Here is a 22,372-nt window from a genome sequence, read left to right as displayed (position 1 = left end):
GGCACAAGCTCAGACAACTCTGAAGTCAACCCAGCAACCGGACGGCATGGGACAGGCCCAAGCTGAAGTTCCTTAAACGCTTAATGGAGCGTATAGGAGAATCTGTCACCTCGAGCACCCGTGAGGCTATTAATTATTTATCCTGTCCAGAACAATGTAATCAGCCATCCACCACGAGAGCAGATGCTCTGTGTGCTGGAATCTGGGGGCTGTTCTCTTCCCTCAGTCACAGCAGGTATTTATCACCCGGGCAGAGGAACTCTGTCCTGCCTCCCCCCAGACGCTCCCCGCTCTGCACGGCTGGGACAAGAACAGCCTGAAGATCACTGCAGATTTACACTGGGATGCAGAAACGACGCAGCCGGAGGGGCTGTGCGTCCCTCCCCAAGCTTTCGCCCAGCCTGTGCGGAGGCTGGGCACTGGTGACCACCTTACTGAAAATAAGGGGGCGCGCTTGCAACCCCAGCAAACGGGCAGCTCGAGGCACTACAGGCAGACAGCGAATTTCACACCTGGATAGGAGCACGAGCGTTTAGGCCCACGTGCTTCGGGAGTGTCTGAAGGCTCTGTCAAAAGGACAGCCCTGGCTGGGCTGGGACGTGGAACACGTTTCACACGCTGGTAACGAAATGTAAGTGCGTAGCGCTGCTAAACTGCAATAGTAAACCTGAACATCTCCTGGCCCAGAAACGGGTGGCGAAGGGAAGCTGCAACATCTCACAACCAGGGACTCAATACTGGAACAATTATATGCAGAAAAGACAAGGTTGCCCTAAACTCTGCAAGCTGTATGCTTGTTTTTATTTACAGCTCCGTCGTTCTAATGACTCTGAAGAGGAAAAGGTCCTCTTTGAGGGAGTTTAAAGAGCCAGAAGCTCGCAGCCAAAGCAGCAGAGAGCTGTCAGGGAATGCAAGTGACATCTCAGAAGACTGCTAGCAAATGTGAAGGCTACATTTTGACCTTTATTTTTCTCCCCCTTTTTTGATTGTCAAAGAGCAAATGGAATAATTCTGATATTTCTAAGGTAAGTAAACAAAGAACCAAACCAACCAAACAAAAAAACCCCCAAGCAATTTAAGACCTGGCTTCTTTCCTCCTCTGCATTCCCTGCCCTTAAAAAATATGAAGAATAATGCAAGTGGGCCTTTCAATTTCTACATTTGAAAATATTTCCTTTGTAAACCATTTTGATGTAGTTTATTTACTACAACATAAGACTCCTACTGTTTTAAAATCAACTTCAAACCAGTTTAGTCAATCTAGACAATGGCTCAAACCACCGAAATTGCCTTGCCTTGACGTAACTTCTCTTACTAGGAAAAAATGGTTCGGATGGTGCTTTCCCATGCACGTGAGCACAGCTGAAAGTTATTTATGCTCTCTGGCCTTGGAAACGGACCAGGGACTTGAACCAGGATGCCCTAGCTCCTAGAAGACTGCCCTGGTCACCACGATGTTTGCTATTCTGAGGTGCCTTCTGCCCTGTGTTTGACAGCCAGACACCACAACCTCTCAGAACCAAAAGCCCTTCTCAGGAAGGGTTTAGCTGTCATTAATGTCTCCACTAAAAGCTGTGGCTTCGACAAGTTTGTGCTTTCTGATGAAAAAAATGTTTTGCTGAGAGATTCCCAAATGAGGTCCGCTTTAAAGTAGGCTAGAAACAGGAGAGAGAGATCTCCTCATGCCTACTGATGAATGTTCACTCTCTGGCTTTGGAATTAAAAATGGAGAATTTATTCTCTCAGTCACCTCTACTCTCAGGTTTTATGCCTTCCTCTAAATGGGATCCTTCATGTGGAGCGATAACAGTTTAATTGAAGATAGCCAATGGCAATTTTTCCTCCTTTCAATTGACCTCCTTGATCTCCTAATGCTCTATGGAATTGCTTTTACCTCTCTGCTCTGTGGCATGAAAGTCACTGCTAATAATTACTTACCCACCTGCATACGGCCAGTCAAATGCAAAATGCGCTGCTCCTTTCTGGAGCTGCAAATTGGGCATGAGTGGAGGAATGCAGCAAGATGCATATAAGCGTGATGTACTCTGGCATTAAAAAAATAAAAGCCATTAGAGTTAATGTTATCCAGCAATGACCATACATCAAAGTCATATACTCTCTGGGATTTTTGCGTGAATCCTTCAAGTTCGCTCGGTATTGACTCCTGGCTGGGAGTGTTTTCTAAGGAAAAAACCTTGGCTGCCACACTTCTGCCTCTTGCAACAAGAGCTACAGATCAGCAAGTTTGTTCTCTGGGATAATCAACTCCACTGCAGGAACTTCCTTAGGAAGCTTCCCAGGCAGAAGGTCCCGCATGGCGCCACATATTTGCAGTATTACTTTCCCATTTCTCAGTTTCATTCAGCAAAATGCAATTTCATTTCAAGTGGCATAAACGCCAGGCTGGATTAGATCAATTGCTGTCTTCTCCACCCTCAGGAGGAAAGGACCTGGGCAATCTGAAATGCTATCAGCAGTAGCATACAAAATTTAAGCTACTATTCTTGAAAAGTAGGCCAATCAGCTGGATTATATCTTGACGGAGGATCACTTGGTCTGACAGATGGCTGAAAAAATAAGCCTTAAAATGAAAAAAAACCCAAACCCTATAAAATAACCCCCCAAACAAGGCCAGAAGTGCTCAGGTTTAGTTATTAAACAAGAAGTCACAGGAGGAAGAGGCCATCTCTCCAGATAACAACCAGGGATGAATGCCTCCAGCAATACACCAAGAGCACTGTAATAGCTCACCCGGGGAGAGATGCTCAAGTGTGGACTCTCTGAACTGGTCATCCCTGTCAGTACTAATACACTGATTACTTTTACTGAAAAAGAAGAAAAACGGAAATATGCCTGAACTGAGGACAGCGAATGCCTAATCATTCCTCCAGTGCTGGGTGCAAGCAAGGAAGCGCCTGTTCAGACTGCGCTTGGCGCCAAGGGGAGCCACGATCACCCCTTCGCTCTCAGCCATGCCGCGACTGGTACATCGTTCAGGAGTACGCGGGACAGCACGTGTCCCACAGCACACCAGGAGATGCCTCTGGCAACTTCCCAATGTTTCAGAAACGGACCTGTTACTTGTACCTCTTCTCTTAAGCAGCTGTTAAATACGAGCAGGCTTCTCTCTCTCCATGAGCAGACTGCCATCCCGCCCCACATCGGCTTAGTTCGTGTAAGAGCCTCTGGCAAAAATCCAAGGAAATTATGCAGACTGAATCATTCCCATCCATATGCTGGTGGAGTCCTTCAAAGAACCAGCAGATCTGCGAGGCGTGACATCTCTTAGCAAGGTCTGTGTTGACTCTCCTCCAATATATTTGGCTTGTCCCTCGCCGTAAAAAAATTACACTCACACAAGGAATTGCATCCACGCAATTCTTGCCCATTGCAAACCTTTTTCTTGACCACTGTCTGTGATGAAGTCAACAATAAATAGTTAAAAATCATCAACCTAATGGCTGAAGTCAGCTTTGCTGGCTAATCACAAAGCATGCTATTTTTTTTTTTTTAAAAGCATCATTCATACTGATTTATTTTCTTTTTTTTTTTTTTTTAATATATATTTAGGCAGAAAATATCTTGTATTCCATACCATTAACTAGAAGGAAGAGCTGCGGTCTAACTTTTCCTTTTAAATGTAAACTGAGTCATACGATTTCAAGAGCTGGAGAATTTAAGAAAAAGCATACGGTATTGTGAAACATGCTATGAAAGGATAGACACAAAGAACATGGAAATATGCTACAGCCCCTTTCAGAGAAAAATGACCACAGAGGTCCTGCCTCAAGGAATCTGCACAAGAAATCAAGGTTAATTGTTGATTTTCTTTGCTAAAATCTTGCAGCTAAACTACAATTGCATATTTTTGACTGTGCGCAGAGGTTACAAGATGCCCATCACAGGCAGCTCTGACAACATCCATTAAGGGTGGCAGAAGCACGAACACCGAGAGAATAAAGAACTGTTTCCAAACTCTTTGATTGTACTGCAAGAGGCACCTTTAGCAATGATTATATGATCTTTATCCACATCCAAGCAACAGACTTGCTCTCTGATAACAGAGAGATCAAAGGCCTTTGGGTAGTCATTAGCAGGCAAACTCAATAGAAGTTGTTTACTTCACCCAAGCTAATGGCACTGGAAATATTTAATCAAAAAATGGACACACTCTCTCTATTACTGCCAAGATGATTCAGAAGGGGCCACTTAAATCTATTTTGTCAAACCATTACTCATCCCTTGCTAATAGACCTTTATGGAGAGTCCCTTTGAAAACCGCGCATTCGTGATTTGCGGACTGTGTACTGGTATTAGGAGATGAGGCACAGCAAGAAAACATTATAGAGGACTGCTGATGGGAAGAACAAGATGGGGAATATGTTTAGTCTATATCTAACCAAGACCTTGACTTAGTCATCTTTTAAGCCCAAGGAAAGGAAACTGAAGTGGCCTGATGGGGGAAATAAGTTCAAGGAAAGGATAATTCTTCAGAAAAATTTGAGCAATCTGCTGTAATTGACCTCTGAGTGCTAAGTGGAAGAAGGAAAGACAGAAGAAGATTAGGAAGCTTTTCTGAGGTTCAAGGATCTTGGTGGTAGAAGAAGAAAACAAAAATGTTGGGTCGACATCATGAGAAAATTTGGTGGTGTATCTTACAGAACAGCAGGGTGCTGCCTGCTTGAGCCTTCATTCTTGGGTCACCAAGGGAAGGCTCAGTGTCTACAACGAGATGATACCAAATGTCAGGACTCCCAAGCTCTTTTCCAAACTCCTAGATGCCTAGTCTCTCACATGGTCCTGAATATTTATTAGACATTTGAGCACAGGCAGTTCTCTATGGGCTTCCCTTTGGGACGTGCAGAGACTTTCATTAACTAAGGATGTTCATCTTTTGGGGTTGTCTTAAAAGATATGAAACCACTTATGACCCTGATATAGGAAGAGTTAATCCTGCCTTAGAGCAAGGATGGACTAGGTGAGTTGAGCTCTACCTACTGTGATTTTTGTGACACTGGACCAAAAAGATCCCTTGGGATCCTAGGATTCAAGCCACTGCTAGGGTGGGCAGCTACATCTCACCACTTTGTTCGTAAGCTGATGAAGCTCAGGGACATCTTGTGGGGAAAACACAGCTGGGGGAACCTTAAACCTGTTTGTTCTCCAAGACTGCACTTGGTACAGACTCAATTTTGATACAGTTTCTCTGCAGCTTCCAGAAACACTCATGAAGAACTTAAGAACTTCATCAGCATGGAAATGATTATCTGCAAATCCACATCTGTAACTACAGGCAGCAACTCCCCTCTGCTCTGCATCAAAGATAGGCTAGGAGCCAGGAGAAAAAATTCAGGGGAAATCCACCTTTCCTCCCCTCTAGCAAAGCTAAAGCAACCCAAGCAATTGTTACAAGCTTATTTTTGTCCCTGAGAACACAATGCTGCAAACAGCCCAGGGTGCTCCAGCCTGCAGCCAAAGCAGGCAGATGGGAACTTTAGTGCTGCCACACCGTTCTTGCAAGTGAATTATTGATACATTCTTCTTAGCCGTGAGCATCAGACTAAAGTGGCAATTAAAAGCATCCACAACAATCAAAAAGAAAATGCAAAGACGAAAAGGTACAAAACCAGAATCTGCGTTTGCCAGCAGCCTGCAGCATGTGCTATTACGACTGGCAAGGAAAGCTTTCGGGTCTTGATCTTTCAGGTTTATCTTCGATAACAATCTGCAGCAGAGCAGGTGGACAGTGGTGAGCAGCACACCACCACCATTTCTGCTGGAGACAATGGAATGAGCCGTTCCCGGGAGCTCATTGCCCCATTTTAGCTTCTTAAGTGTGCGCAATACAAGCGTTCAAACTCAGAAATTTAAAAATAACAACTGCGATCACCGTCATCCCTCTTGCTCCCTGAGACAGCACCACTTTGTTTTGCTAAGGCAAGAAAGGACAAAAGAGGTCAGAAAGGAACTACAAGACAGAGCTGCCCTTCAGCATGGTCGCATCACTTGGATGCTGCACGAAGGGAAAGCTTGGAATTACTGAATGTGAGCACAAACCAGCAGGAGAGCTCAGCAACTCTTGTTCCTCGTCACATCAGCTGTTTGTGTCTTACAGACAGCTATTGGATTTTCACCTGGCAGAATTCCTCGATTTCAGTGGAACCACCACCAAGTTTGCAGATGGCCCAATGCTTCCACTTTTTCACCTTCTTGACAAAAAAACCCCAATGAAATGAAATTGTATTAAACCACTGCCAATATTCAGAGATGGCCAAGGAACAAAATTCACTGAAAATAACTACGATGGCTTTGCAATGTGTTCCTCTTGTAATATTTATTTCTAATATTGGGGGAAGAACACAAGAATCTGGAAAACAGGACTTAAAAATGAAGAGGTGACTTTCCATTGCATTTTTCGCATTCCTTTTGCATGAAATGTGCCTTACCCCCAAGCATGCCCCGAATTTGCAGTATGTTTCCATTGTTATGGGAGCAAAATGATTCAGAAAAAAAAAAGTTTAGTCATTCTGATTTTATATAATGAAACAAAATCTCTGCTAGAACAACGAAATCAATTATATTAGCCCTAATAACAGTAGTACTAATTAAAATTATTGTAATTCACTACTACTACAAGGCTGCAGTGACAAGCTGCGGAAGATGTAGGACTGCCGAACACCTGAGAGTAGAGACTGTTTCCCCGAGCTGGTGAAGTGGATGTATTTGGTTTTGGAGGTTGTTAGTTCAGCCTTGGTGCGCTGGGCAAAGGGGACTGTTATGCTAGCACTAATTACACTGCTAATGGCAACAATAATAACACCTCTCCAGTCATCAGCACTGATGCCGTGAACGCCAAAGCGATGCAATTATGCGCTGCTGTCATTTCAAGGGGAGCTGTGAGGCAGAGAAAAGCGAAGGTAAAAAAGGCATCACGCTCCTCCTGGTTTACCGTCTTGCAGTAATTCCTCTACAGATGATGCCTGGTTCGGGTGAAGGGCCAGGTAGCCCTTTCCCTTCCTCCTCCCACATGACATCAGGCTGCTCCTGACCCTCGTGCTCTGCATGGGCCACGCTATCCTCTGTGCTGCCTTGCCACGGTGCCCCCATCCCGATCCCACACTGTGTGCAGGAACCACGTCAGGAGAAACCCTCCAGGCAGAGGAGACGAGCTGTGGCTCGCTGCACTGCCTGCTCCCCCGTGACAGTACTGGGGCAGCACCCATCCACTCCACAGCCCTACTCAGTCGCACGGCTCTGCCAACCCGCTGCCCACATCACGCATTCACCTTGGGAAAATCTGTCAGACAGTGACAGCTCAGACAAACGAACAAAAAACTAGATTTCACGTGCAACTTTCCTCCATGCCACGTTCCAGTTTTCCTCCTGGCAGCTTTTCACATCCCTGACACGGCTCTGACCAGCAGAAGTGATGTTTCTCCTGCCGCAAGAGCCATAAGGAACAGGCGCACAGGAAGGGCTGCTCCAACCCTCTGCTCTAACCAGACCTCACGGCTACCCCGGCCGCACCAGGGCTTTGATCCAGCTCCCTGCCCTGGGAGCAGGGCCAACCACCCCCTGCTAAAGAGGCAACCCCAAGAATAAGCCAAACTGATCCGTATCCTCCAAAACAGCTATGTCAGTTTTCATACGAAACAGGCAACGCAAGGTTTTATTTGTAGAGAGTGGGAGTAAAAGAGAATTTAGATGCAATCTCCAGCATAGTGGCTTTAATAAACTAGTAAAGCTAAAACAACCACGTGCAAACAGTGAGCCCTTGAGAAAGCAACTCAGCTCGCAAATGTTTCTGCCCTGATGGAAATCCTCCTCATGGGTTTCCAAAACGGATAGATCACAGTGAAAGCTGTCAAATTATTTTATTTCTTAGTCCCCAAATGCGTCGAGGGGTGGGATACACAGTGGATCTCAAGCAATTATTTGCTAAACATCAGGACTTGCTCAAATGCTCTTGCTTGAGAAGGTGGCGAGTGTTTCCATGGCAATGAGCTATTGCCTTGGTGACAATGGACCTGGACCGGTGCTGCTAAAGCACTGCGACCTTTGGACATCTGTGCACAGCAAGGAGTTTCCTCCTTTGCTGTCTAACGATGTTTTTTTTTAAATTTCTGAGTTCATCCCCATCTAAAAGTTGCCTTAGGTGGTTGTGCTAGAGACAGAGAAGCACAAATTAGTAGAGAAGCATCCTCTGTTCACGCCTGCCTCTCTGCTACCCAATCCAGAATTAACTTTTCTATCAGTCAGGTGCAAACCAACCTAGGTCCAATCCTGCCTGCTCCTGAGCAGTGCTGAGCCTCTATCTATAAACTAGAAAATTAAGCAGAGGAGGCACAGGACTTCATTAGCCCAGACATCAGAGGTACATTAATCTATATGCATTTAAACCTGTTAAGAGAGGTCAAACTGAGAGACGGTTTTGTTAACAAGGTGAAGAAAGGAGTTCGCACATAAAAAAGCAGCTTTGCACCTAAGCAGGTATCCTCCTAGGCAAGAAATTTACCTCCATTTCTGTGGAAGCGTAAAAAATGGTCTGTGTCTCCCCCTCCAAGCTATCTTCAGATAAACTTTGTGCTATCATAAAAGCTTTATCCTGGGCTCATATAGCAGAAAATCGCTGTATCTCTGCCTTTGAGAACTTCCACTGCTTTTCTTCCCAACTTTATTGTTGAAACACACGCTCCTTCCAAGCGACTGGCAGTCCGAAACCTGACCGAACTGAACCATTACGTTAGTTTCTTTTTAAATTTGCACAAACCCTGCACTCTGCAACTCCAAAGTGGTTTCTATGGAGATGCTAAAAAAAAATGTGACGGCACCTTCTGGGTGCCGAATTAGGCACGGCAAAAACTTGGGTGAGCAGCAAACGCTGGGCGAGAGGAGTGTGAGAAGTGAATTAGAGACCCAGAATACAACTGCTTACTCAGAGCGGCAGATAATGGGGGTAAGTTACCGCTTTGGCTGACAGGCGTTAACCAAAGTGACACGCTGCATTGACTATCGTGCAGAGTTTAATTAACTGCAGGCAATGGGGCATTAACGCAGGAGAGAGCAGCCTGCCCGATTTCCTCACGGTGTGAACGTGACAGGGAGAGGGAGGGACGTGAGCATGTGCAAGGCAGAAGCGATCCTGATGCGTTAAGAGGTTTCTCAGAAGTGCATTGAAGCTGCGTTTGGCTGCCTCTCAGAGCAGCTCTATCTCCTTAATCTGCAAAACCGGGCAGAGGAGTCCAAATCTTGCAACTTCCTACACAGTCTATTTTAGAGTCTTAGAAACAAAAACAACACACAACAGGAAGGATGCGATTACTAGAAATATGTCTGAACTCTCCCACACCCCAGCCCCATCAATCTTGATGGCTTCACCATTTGCATCGTTAAGACAGAGCTTTCACATCCCATCCCATCCGTATGGTCCTGTTGGATCAGAGCTCTGGTCTGCACCAGAGCCCAACTCCCTCAACACCCATGCTGGGTCCCAGTTTGGCTCCGCTCTGCTTTTCCCAGGCACTGAGTCGGACGCAGAAAGGCCCATAGACAGGGCTGAAATGTCACGTCTTGTGTTGACACAACTACCCTGAGCCACACAGAGCCCAAAAGGAATACAGTGACCCTGGAAAGACACAGCCACAAGCCCCAGGCCTATAACAAGACCTTCTATCCCAAGTACGCTATTCCCAAGTACATTTGATACTTTTCAGTGCTGTTTAAAGAAAGGCCAACAGCTATTTTGCCTTATTTGAGCAAATCTCCATTAAAATCAACCAGCCGGGGCTTCCAGCTTCAGACCGCGCACGCACGGGAGTGAGGAAGCACACAGAAAGAGTGCAAATGTGGCGGGAGGGACTGAAGCGCGCGGTGTGGCCTTGCTCTTTGGAAGAGAGATAGAATATCTCTTCCTCCAGCCACAGTAATTGAGACATCTGTTTTTAAGTGAACACACAATAAATGGTATGGAGCATTGTCTACCTCCTGGTGAGTGGTCACCCCGGGGATTCGAACATATGGCTGCGTCAAGTCTGGCTAGTGCCAACCTGATTCTTAAACTATTAAACCATCCCCTCAGGCTCTGTATCCGGTACTTTCTGTGTATATTGTACAAGGGAAGAGAATTTGATTTGGGGTTTCGAGAATTTCAAACAAGGATATACAATTAGAAAAGTATTTGCTTCAGATGATAATAAATAACCCTGGACTGGAGAACCTCAGAAAATATCTGTTCTTCACTCCAGTGTGATGACACAAAGTCTTCTGCAGTGCTGTTTTACATGCTTTCCCGAGAGCCCAAACTTGTTAACCTCCATTTCACTGCATGTTTTCAGACGAGTGACAGCTGCAGCCATAAATACAGCATTCACATTTCATGCTATAGTTAAAAAATCAAATGTGTACCAAACCCTCTGCTATTACACACCGACTAGCAAGGCGGGGGGAAAAGGACTGGGAGGAAATCCATAGCATTAAATCATTTCTGAAATACAAAAGGTCTTCCGCAAGCTCAGGTGGGAAACATCCGCTCCACTGTTAACTGCAGGGTCAGTATCTGTTGGTCTCAGCCTGCCTATCCATCACTCGCTCATGGGTTAAACTTAGTTTCAGGAACAGGGAGAATCTCTGCATGAGAAAGAAAGGAGCAGAGGAACATGCTCAGCCAGCAGACTCCTTACACTACGGCAAGGGAATGATTCCTGCTGCTCTGGGGGGGTATCTGGATATGCTGGTACTCCGGCAGAGGGAAGGAAGGGATGTAAATAACGTAATTCCAGCCTGAACCTTAGGAGATGCCGGTGGCACCCTAAAGAGGGGACACAGCTCGGGAAAGAAGAGTAGGGAACAAGAAGAGGCACAGGAATGCTCTTTTGGATATTTTTGAAAAGTGTTCCGGTGGGTTATGTTGTCCTCAGAGGAGGCGGGGAGCCGTCCCCCCACTCACCTCTGGCTCTAGGGGCTTTCAGAGGCATTCGCATCTCCTAATAGTCTAGTCTAATGGCCTATCTCCTAATAGTCCTCGGCATAAACTGGGATTTCTGGCATTTGATCCCCCTGCACTTCCACACTCTGCAGTTCAGTCGCTCTGCAGTTCAGTCCCTTGTACTCTGGCACACGTATCGGCTGATACCTGCCAGCACTCCAACGTACCATATTAGTAGTTCTGCTTTAAAGACATTCAAGATGCTGATCTCTTATTTTGGCAGCTTCAAGAGACCTTAGCACAAGTGAGAGATCTTCTGCAATATGGCCCCCATAACACAGGCCATTTGCAAGGAGATAATTGCCCAGCAACCCACGCTGCTTTCAGACTCTCTGGCTGAAACTCATTTACACAAATGACTTTAAACTGTTTTCACTCCCAGGCAGCAGTGACTGGGGGACGAACGATGCTGACGAGGTTGATGTTTTGCCTCTGAACCCTTCACGAACAAAAGGAAAATTCTGATTCTTTCTCATATTAAGCAGCTCCCTGGGGTTCGATTTATTTCCTCTTATTGATTGGATTTGGGGCAGGTTGGAGCTCTGAAGTTTCTGCCTAGACACTGGATAGCTCTGAGAGCAAGGTGTATCAGGGGGACACAGAGCCACGGCTTTGTTCCCCTGGTCCCATCACCAAAGCTCCAGGTAGAGTTCCTAGGAGCAGCCAGCACACTCTGGCTTGATAAACCACCTCAAGCCAAACTAACTTTAAAGCACAGACAAGTCCATGTATAGTCATGCCGAGAGTCAGAGAACTACAGGATCCGTCTGTCTGCAGCAAAGTCAATTCCCTTTGGAGTATATAAAATAAATAAAACACTTCTCTTTCTGCTACTTTCTCTGGGGGCACTATAGTAAGAAGTTTTGGATTTGTCTGCGCGTGGGACAAGGGCAGGACAGGGAGGCAGGAGGTATTAATTTGTACAGGCATCAGGCAGGAGAGTAAACTCCTGAGAAATGCCTTCAACTGGGGAAAAGAAGGCAAGAGGTCTTCCTGCCCCATCCTCCTTGGTGGCAGGCTCCCCGCTCTAGCAAGCTTTACCAGTGATGCTACAAGGCCTGTGCACAGTGTTTTTCCCAAATTGGGAGTCAGGCTGTCTTTAAGGCTGTAAACCAGACAGAGCAAACAAAAATAGAGCTTTAAAAGAATGCAGGCAGGCATGCCAAATCTCCCTCCTTTTCCAGTAAGAGTCTCACTCCTTTCAGATGCAGCTTTGTCCCCCCACCTCTCAAAAGCATTTATAAAAAAAGCATCCTGATCTTGTAACAAAAGATCCAGAAGGAGGTTTCAAGGAGACAGCTAAAGCTTCATTCATAATTCTGGAAAATCTCACTGTCCCAGCTGGAAAACCCTGGTTAAAACCTGAGGAAAATTCATGACCCAGGTTGACAGCAGCAGTAAACATACCTGTTTCTTTCCTTGCAGCGATTCTTCTCCTCTGGTGTAAGGAGCTAGATTGCTACCCCGAGCATCTTTAATCCTCTGCCTGCCAACGGGGACAGTCGGCTCTGCCTCTCCCCACTGAGGTACCCAGAGGAGGGGGGTGTACAGGACGCCTTAGCAATACCACTGGATCTCCACCCAGATCTCACAAACTAAGTTGCCATCATTTTGTATGTACTGCCAAATACTAACCCCAGTTTGCTCTTAGGTGTGGCCTGATGGTCTTCTCTACATCTTCCTAACATTTTCCTCAGTTAAATTTATTTTCAAGCCTTTCTGTATTTTACAGGTCTGCATAGAAAGCGATCATCCACAGGTAGTGGCTGGAATTACCCCAAAGTATTAAAATAAACAGGACTATTTCCTTTGCCTCCTAATAGTTGGGAACCACCAATCTATAGTCACCATTAGTCCATGGCACAGCACCATCATGTACCGCCCTTCCCATCCTCTTATCTGCGTATCCCTGTGTGTTGCAATCCTGTTGCATTTGGTTTGAATTTGGGCCGTAAACTCAGTTTCAGAGTCTACCTGCAACCTCCAGGCATAAAAACTGGTGCTGGGAGAGGTACAGTGCTCTGTTCCCATTTCCACAGTTATTATTACTTATAATAACATCTAGCAGGCTCTGCCCGGGAGCCCTACATGGCGGGATGAGGTACACGGACCAAAACGCAATCCTTGTGTCTTGTGGAACAAAAAATCCAAGATGACAAAAGATGGATGCAGACAGACTGAGACTGTGTAAGGAAACAAAGAGACAGCCTCGGCTAACACGGGAGGTGGTGTTCTTGGTAGACCAGCAGTGGCATCGTCCCCGAGAGCTCCTCAGACAATCCAAGCCACTCCTTGCTTCCCGCCACTCCAGGGCACGTTCCTCTCCGAGCCTTGCCAACGATGCCTAAGCACGTTTTCCTGCCCTCATCGGTTTGTTTGGCTGTCTCAGACTTTTGCATTTCCTCCTCTGCTGTTCTCTGCTAACCCTGCTCTTGTCCCTGCAGCTCAGCTGCCTTTCACGGAGGCAGCTGGAAGGATGGCAAGCTGCTGCCATGTGCAGTACCAAAGCCACGTGGGCTGCTCAGAGGGACCTGACTTGGGCTCTGCACGTTGCCTGGAGGCACCATGATCTCTCTGGAGCTGCTGATCACAGCTGCCACGAACCAGACGCTCGAGCTCTTCCTCAAACTTGTATCTTCTTGTCGCTCAGGCAAGGGACTACCAGGAGCATGGAGCGTGCTCACCCCGAGGCCTGCTTACCTGATCAAAGCCAACCTCCCTCTCACCAAACCCACTCCCAGATGAAAAGCATTCAGCCGACAGCCGGCAGGAAGGCACGGGCTCCATGCAAGGCCACACTCTTTGTTCGTGAAAGCCACCTTCTTCATTACAGGCCCTCTCTCATCGCAGTTTCCCTTTGCAGAAAGCAAACACCCCGCTGTCCAGCTGTGTCAAGCCTCCCTGCCTTGGAGCACATTAGAGCCATTGTCAGCCTAACATTTGAAGCCGGCCGCCCATGGCTGTGATTTACGCACATTTTTGTGATGAAATGCAGCTGGCAAGCGCACTCTGCTTTCATTCTTGGGGCTGTATTACACTTGGTTTATTTTACCTGTCAGTTGAAATGCAAACAATCTGTCTCCATTCTATATATAACCACCCATTGCCATCATGTATGTTTATGAAGCACAGGGGTTTCGTGGACTGAGTCTCGGAAGCCTTGGAGGGCACCGCGACTGTCTCAGCTGACGCGCTGCATGACCCAGATGGAAGAAACACATCTGGTGGGTCCCACACATTGTAGCTACACGGCATGGGGCTGTTACTGGCGCTGTGCAGTTCTCCAGTCTCCACGCAACAGCTTATGCTGGGAAGCATGTTACTATCACCTGCTTAAGAAGTCTGTCATCTTGGCAGAGAGCAGATGTGATTTATATAGCCAATCCCTCACCACAGAGAACAACTAATGGCGTAAGTGAGGGGAAGGAACTGAACCACTGGTGGTGGTAAAACGTGCCTACAGTTCCACAGGGAATATCCTAATATTATTCCCTAGACTAATGAGCACATCTATAGGAACCAGATCAGACTGCAAACGCCTCTCGCCATGACTAGCTCTGTTGTTCTCCTCACTCTCCCCTGACTGCTCAGTATGTCAGCGCTCGAATGAGTTATTACACTCAGTTTCTGCATTGGAGAGGTGCTGTTCCTGTCTGGTAGGAGGCAGAGGAATGGACAGATCTCTAGTATGCTTTCCCTTATATAGTAAAAAAAATATACCAAGAACATACAATCCAGCAGAAGGAAAGCAGAGCAGTGGAGTCAGTTCAATTAGAGAAGAGAGTAAGAAAGAGAGAAGGCTCCACGAACACCATTCACGGTAGGCTCCCCGTGGAAGGATGTGATTTACACCCTTTGCCCTGAAAGCTGCTAAGGTCCAGCAGACAGGGATCTAGCCCTGAGCCGGGACACCTGGCTTTTAACTGCCAGTATTTGCCATCAGTTCATGCTATCTTGCCTCTGACCCTTGATTCCCTCTAACATGGGAACGACACCTTGCCAGGTGTAAACGCTCCGCGTGTGAGCTGCTGCTGGCTCTTATCAGAAGCCTTGCAGCCTGAACTTTGCAGAGGGGATCCCCGGACTGTTACCAGGTTTGTTAAAGTCCTGACAGAGTGGCTGTCTGCAAAAAGGGGGCCTGGATAAAGGTGGTCTGGAGAGCACTGAAAAGGTGGTATGATCTTGGGACACAAAAGAGGATGGGAAACACCTCTCTTCCCCAAGGTCTCCAGGCAAAGCCCTTCTCTTCCCTCCCAAAAAGTGGGGACAGAATTCAGATTATCACAAGGTGTTTGTTGAATGAGTCAAGTTTCTGTTGCTCTACTCAGGAGATCCAGCACGTGTTCTCAACCAACAAAGTTCCCTACCAAACCGGCGCGTGGGGAAAGCTCTCCACCCCACGTTTACTGCTGGGACCTCGGAGAGGGAGCAGGGAGGGACAGCTTGGTATGCAGCTGACAAAGCCCAAACACATAAAGCATAGGACTACTAAGTGCAGAATGAGTCTCACATCATTTATGCAATAAGCACAAACACACTGGGCTGAATTTTCACATCCTGGGCTGGGGGAATCTGTTTGCTTCAAGTCCAGCCAGTGTGTGAGTTCTTAAAATTGGATCATGCAAAAAGTTGGAAGGGTGAACAAGTTTTGCTAGCTGAAGGTGAGAATCTCAGATCAGGATAATATTTTATTGACTCACAACTCAAAAGGAATTTAAGCAGTTTGCTTCAAACACTGCTGAAAGATTCTCCTCTGCTTTCTGAATAAGTGCTGAGCTTTCCAGGCCAAACCAATTTTTCAAGCCAAACCAATTTTTCAAGCTAAAATTGACAAATGCTAAAATAGAACGTCACTAGAGAAGCTAGTTGCTACCTTAAATCACACAGAATTACTTTTACTCCAGAATAATAAAAAGTTCTACTCAAAACCAATACTTCTCTTGGACTGATAAGCAATGGACCACTGGGTGCCCACCAAGGTCAGCTTCAACCTTCTCTAAAGACAGCTGCTCTGAATGAAACATGCCATGGATGAGGGATCAGAAAAGCAATTAAAAGCTCTTTGAACAGCAATAGCTTGGAACAAATACTAATTTGTACTTCTCTTCTGAGAAGTGAATATAAAATAGCATTTCTAGTGCCATTTGATGTAAATTGAGCCTTTTATGTGGAATCATTACAAGTATCAACAGCTACTTCTGCAAATTCCTCTGGGAAGCCAAGTGGGGGTCTCTCCTCACAACTTAAACCAGAGGTCCTCAGGGATGAATTCAGAGCTCACCCTTCTGCAGGGATAATGCCAGCATCTCTCTTGGATAAATAAGCAGGCCTTTGCCCTTCTTCTGGACAATCGGGGAGCCGGGAATCGAGGCAGACCAAAGAAGTTGCAATTACTTCTTCAGACCAGTCAGTGAAGCACACACGGGAGCTGACTCTGGGACAAAAAGGTATCAGTTGTCAGTGGCAGAGAGGCACCTGGAAACACAGCTCTTGGAACGGTTACTGCCTGTGCCAGGCATCTCTCCCCACTGCCCCAAAGGCACAGCAGAGGTCATGCTTTTGGAGTGCACTGTTCCTGCTTGGTTGCTGCAGTGCCATGGCACGTTCTCAGATACTCTGGAGAACTGTCAGCTGCAATGAATGCATAATAAAATCATCCAATGTATTGAAATTGCCTGGAAGATTAATGCAAGGATTGCCTTCTTCTTTGTACTTGGCTTTCCTTATCTGTGGGAGTGCTTACTTGTGCCGGAGATAGACAAATAAATAAATAAAGCACAAGGGGGGGGGAAGGAACTCCAAACCAGCCAATTAACCTTTGAAATACAAGTTGTGCTGCTGCTAACTAACAGCATCCTGTAACCTCCTAATTACCAGCCATGTACAACGTGGCAGTTGGGAGACAGAGCCGGCTGTTAACCCCGCGGATGCGCTGTGCGGGAGGATCCGATTGCTGCTAATGACTGAAGTCCCAAAGAAACTCACTTCCCATCATCAGCTGCCTCCTGCTACCCGGATCTCCTGCCGCAAACCGGCTGCGCTGCCATGAAATCTTCAATCTGCCTCGGAGAAGAACAGGACTGCTAAAGGACAGCTCTGTGCAAAGCAATTCTAGCATCTCCTCATCTTTCCCGTGAGTCAGCTAGCTGCTACAGCGGTCATGCCCTCAGCCACAGGACGGGATCCTTGCCTTAAAGGATATTACACGAGCTACATGCATTATATGGGGTAGTGCCAGCTATGTTAGCCAAGAGCAGCCAGAGTAACTGTGTGAGCAGAGTGCTGTGAGCTTCAGATTTCCATAAAAACACATATTGAAGCCTTGAGGGGATTTGGGTATGGACAGATCTCTCTCATTCATCTGGAGGTAGCATCCAGGACTGCAGCAGTACCGACACAGATCACCTTCCTGTCTTGTCAAAGGGTGTTACCAAAATGCTGCTGTGGCACACGTGCCCCCTTGCCCTGCGGCTACAATAAGGGCCGGCAGTAAAGCCCACCGGGTTTTGCCTCCAGCCTGGCACCTTGCAACCTCCATCTCCTCACCCAGATGATACGGACAATAATGCCCGATTGCCTCAAGAGGGCTCCGTGAGACTTCTCTGCAGAGTGCTGCTATGTCCCGGGATAAAAGGAGAGATAACACACCGAGGACTAGTACTGCTCTACCTTCCGTGCCATATGTTGTCCAGTACCCTCCACCCCTCCCACACACATAGAGGATTGATGCTTTGGCTTTGATTAGCACTCTGAAACAAAAACGTATATAGTGTGCCCATCTATTTGCAAAGCCACTGATGACTATGAAGTCTGAGAAGCCGGAAAAGAAAAGCAAACAGCCATTAATATTTTTTTATAAAAGGGACTGAGCATTTCCTTACAATGAGGTCTGGGGAGGGCTTCCCTGTGGCTGCTGCACCGATTGCAGCCCAGTTTGATAAAACCAGTCAGTGGCTGGAAACAAGTGGCAAGAGTCAAGACCAGGGAACCTGCTTAAGCTGTTCTACCCAGAGCAAATGTCTCCATGGTAGGTGATGTTTTGCAGGACTTGAGGGCCCAGAAGTCCCCTGCCCATGCTGCAGGCACAGAGTATAGGAGGCCTCCCCAACTTGAGCGCTCTGGGTAACGCTGAACAGCTCGGGGGGAGCAAGGAAAGCAGAGGAGAGCCACAGAGTACCTATCCTTGTAGGCAGCTCCTAAATCCTTGTGACTTGGGGAATAGCCCCCAGGTTTGCCCTTGGGAGGATGGAGAAGGAGACCATGGCAACACCCACACTTGGTTAACAGCCTGGGGAATGCTCACACCTTCTCACCTTGTAATACCTGCTCTGAGCAGAGGTGCAGAGTGACTTGGCAGCATCCATCACTCAGTAACCAGACAGCTGTGATTGAACTGTTTTTCCTGGCAAGAATCATGGCATACCCAAAACGAGCCATTCTCACCTCCCCTCTGTCCCAACACCACGCTGTGGGTTTGTGACAACTTCGCTCAGGCATCTCCTCCTTATCTCCACACAAAGCCAGCCCCCCCACCCCCCAAGTATCGCAGCCAGTTTTCACACGAGGAGGGCTGCAGGTTCTGAAATCACCCCACTTTGCTCGCAGAAGCCCCAGACTTCCATGCCAAACAGTCTGGGAGCCTAGAGCCATTTTCTATTGCTTTCGGATCATGCCTCAGCCTCTGGCGATGCCCTGGAGGTCACTCTGTTGACGGGAGAGTGCTTGGACGAGGTGTTTCGAAGCTGGGTTCTGACAGGCCCACGGCTCGTTATCCCCGCTGCGTACCAGCGACACCTTGCAGTCAGGCACGTGGAGAAACTTTTACAGGTTTCACTTCAAAATTCCTCCCTTTTTATTGGGCCCACACTGGGCAGTGCCTGCGAGCAAAGCTGGCGGGAGTCTGATGTTCTGTAGCCAAAAGCTTCAGAATCTTTATTGCCATTGGCTTTGAGATGGTTTAAAGCAAATCTTTTACAAGGTAAAATCCAATATAAACCTGCCGGCTACAGTTTTTCTTTGTTAGCAGCAAGGATGTAATTATCACAATTTACCTTTATACGAGTGATTGTGGACAGACTCCATGCGATCCCTGGGCTTTCTCACTGCAGCCTGCCTAAGGTTTTCCCCCGGCAGCCGTCATGGCAATATCCAAGGACTGACAAAGCTGTATCCGCCTGACAAAAGAGTATCCATGCAGAAACGCAGCCGCCGCGAGGAATGAATGGTCTATTCAAAGGCAACTGACAAGGTGTATTTCCTAATTTTAAAACTTGTTGTGGAACCACTAACCAGACAGAAAGCTGACAGCGACAGCTATTTCCGTGTTGAGTTTGGACACTCTCTGCTGTAAGTGTGAACTAATTTACTGTTGCATGGCTGAGGTTCATGTGTTTTAGCTGAGTACTTGCTTTTCTGAAAGAAAATATGCCTCAGATATCATAGAATATGGGGGTTTAAAGCACACAAGTGGAGAAAAAAATAAAGTAGCAGTACTCTGGAGGATTGTTTGCCGTGGTCCTGAGCAGGACTTAATCCTGGGAAATGACGGAGAAGAAAATGCAGAGCCTCTTGTCGTGCCTTTGGATGTACTACGCTACTCTGTCTGCCTCCTCTCCTCACTCCTGAGCAGACAGACTGAGGCAGAGAGGAGGAATAGTTCTACAAATAACCTTGACGTGGTCCTGATCCTGTGGTGGAGGTTTTGGGGGAGCATTGAATGAACCTTTGATCATCCACCTCACAGAGAATCTATATGAGGATCTCCCGACCTCGCTGGGAAGCGTTTCCTGCACCTGGTACAGCGGCAGCATGCAAAATTCCAGAGCACGTCTTGAGAAAACAGTTGAAAGTAACCAGTTTTTCCAAGAAAGAAAAGCCCAGGAAAGCAGAGCTTTCCCCAGAGTGACCAACTGGAGATACTCAGATGACTCATGTCCCTCTCCCATTGCACAGCCCCTCGAGCTCCCATCAGCCAAGAAGAAGGACAAGCAGTCCTCAGCTGCCAGCACTGCTTTCTGCCGTCACCATGTTCAGACTGGCAACAGCACGATTTCTCTTTCCTCCCTCCAAACGCTTAAAAGACACCTACGTGCACCCTGTAAGATCAAATTAAAGGTTTTGGAGCCTTCAGGGAGAAACTTTGTTTTTTCCTTTGTTGCTTTTAGCATCGCCTGACAGTTGAAATCTTTATTTAAAGGGCCGTACCAAAGAAGAAACTTCTGTGTGGGTTATTTACACTACAAGATCCACTGCGCACCACCACCATCAGACCAAAGGGGTATTTCCACCAGAACAGTTCTCACCTATGAGTAATTCACAGCAAACAACTTGCGCAGTCAGGCTCTGAACCGACGTGTCCTAACACACACATTTAAACTCTCCACACCTCAGCAGCACTGTCAGCCACCTTCCAGGCTTTTTGCACACAGAAGGATGCTCCTGCTCATCACACGTCTGCAGGATCAGGCCCTCGGCCCCATTTGGTGCTTCCAACCTGCATGAAAACCGCTTGGTCCTCCTCTGGCATGGCTTTGACAGAGTCACCGCAAGCCACCATGCCATGAGCACCTGCAACCACAAACCCTCAGGGCTCTTCAGGCCAGTCCCCCACTCACCTGCTCGTGGTACTCGATGCCCATGCTCAGCGTGTTGATGAGAATGGCGATCATAATCCCCCGGTTGAAATATTTGCTCTCCACGATCCTCTTCAGCTTGCTGCCGAAAGCCTTCCACAGGCGGGTGACCTTGTTCCTCTCCTTGGGTTTCTTCTTCTTCCTCCTCCTCCTGCCCCGCTGCTGCTGGAGCTGGTCTCTGTGGTCGCCGTGCCGCAGGTCCTGGGTGAACTCGTAGACGCCGTTGCTGTCGGAGTCGCAGCTGTCGGACTCGCTGAAGGCGAACTCGGGGTCCTCCAGGAGGCTGGCGCAGAAGGGACAGTCCTGCAGCTCGCAGGTCAGCGTGCCGCCCGGCGGGCTGGGCAGCGGGCAGGCCGCGCTCAGCCCCGACAGCCGGCTGGGCGTCCGCCGCAGACCTGCAAGGGGAGAGGCACAGCGTGAGCCCCCCTCACACCCTCAACATGGCGGACAGCCCCGCGTCCCGGCTGGGGCGCCGCTGGGTCTGCTCAGGGCAGGGCAGCTCCTGCCACGTCCTCAAATGTAATACCCTAATACAGCCTTCTAGACATCCGTCTTACCAAGTGGCTCTCGTTTTGCCCCATTTTTCCCTCTGTTCCCCTCTCCCCAAGCCCCGAAGCCCACCCTCCAGCCCCCTCCATGGATGCGGGGTCGTGGGGCCTCTCTCCACACAACATGGTAGGCATTTTGTGTTCTGCTGCTGGGAGAAGACTGACCGGCGCACCTCTCACTTTCAATTATTTTTGATTATATCTGACCAGGCTAACATCATTAGTGGTGATCTGAGCCCTATCAAGCTGCTACACCCAATTTAGATAGGGCTTCCATTTAGCTAATAATGAGGAGGGAGAGGGAGAAATGGACCAAAGGTGGCTACAAACCACGGATCACGGCTCGGAGAGTCACGTAGTCCCTTCAGTCTCCTTCATCCCTCCTTCAGCCTTTAATAAATCTCAGGTGAATTCTTTGCTTGAGGCACAGGACTGCGTGTTCAGGGTGTTTTAAAATCAAACACGTTGCCACATGTTTTGTGGTGTGAGGAGAAATGCTGGCTGCCCTCACAGAGCCCGGGTACGGAGATGATATGGACAAGCATAACAAGGATGATTTGGGTGGAACAGGAACCAGATTTTGTTTCCTCTTATTTAAGAAACTAAATTCCTAGTTTTCTCATAGTTGGGAACCAGGTATTAGTGGTAGAAAAAACCCAACAGGAATGCAATAGTGCGAGCATGGGATCCTTCCTACAAAGTGCCATTCAAGCATCAATGAAAACTTTCCTTGAGGCGCAGGGAAATAAGGTGAGGGGACAGTTTTCCTCTGTAACACGTCCCTGACAGGAGGGTGAATGGGGACACTCGGATAGGTTTTGGGGAGACCAAGCAAAAGGCAGTGGCTGCTCCTGGCGCTGGGCCCAGGAGGTTGGAGCTCACCCAGCAGTAATGCTGCTGATTTCAGCTACTCCTGGTTGACACTTGAGGACGTCTTTAAAGAGAAGGCAGCACCGAATGAAATAAAGCACCCCATTCGCTTGAAAACTGGGTTGTGACAAGAGTCAAAACATATTTTACTTGCCTGAATGTCACTCAGATATCACCGGCCTTCAAAACAGCCTTGCAGGAGAGGACTGTTCTCCTCCTGGTCATTGCGTCAAAGACACCAGGAGGACCAGAAATATTTGCCCCCTTACTCAACCCGCAAGCAGCACCAGTGCACGTTAGCGGGGCGTTTCTGATCGGGATCGGTCTGACGAGGAAAG

The 22,372-nt window shown here is 47.6% G+C and overlaps 1 protein-coding gene across 1 annotated transcript in view; it reads right to left on the bottom strand.

Annotated features, from left to right (window-relative positions):
- The window catches only part of CACNA1H (calcium voltage-gated channel subunit alpha1 H), a 257,797-nt gene that overhangs the window by 62,455 nt on the left and 172,970 nt on the right, over window positions 1–22,372 (bottom strand). The window contains exon 10 of the mRNA XM_082490356.1: window positions 20,599–21,011. Coding sequence (XP_082346482.1) covers window positions 20,599–21,011 — 413 coding nt within the window. The remainder of the gene's footprint in view (window positions 1–20,598; window positions 21,012–22,372) is intronic.

The sequence above is a fragment of the Vanellus vanellus genome (genome assembly GCF_965231255.1).
Source record: "Vanellus vanellus genome assembly, chromosome: 14".
NCBI classification, from domain to species: domain Eukaryota; kingdom Metazoa; phylum Chordata; class Aves; order Charadriiformes; family Charadriidae; genus Vanellus; species Vanellus vanellus.
This window is presented reverse-complemented; position numbering and strand designations above follow the sequence as displayed.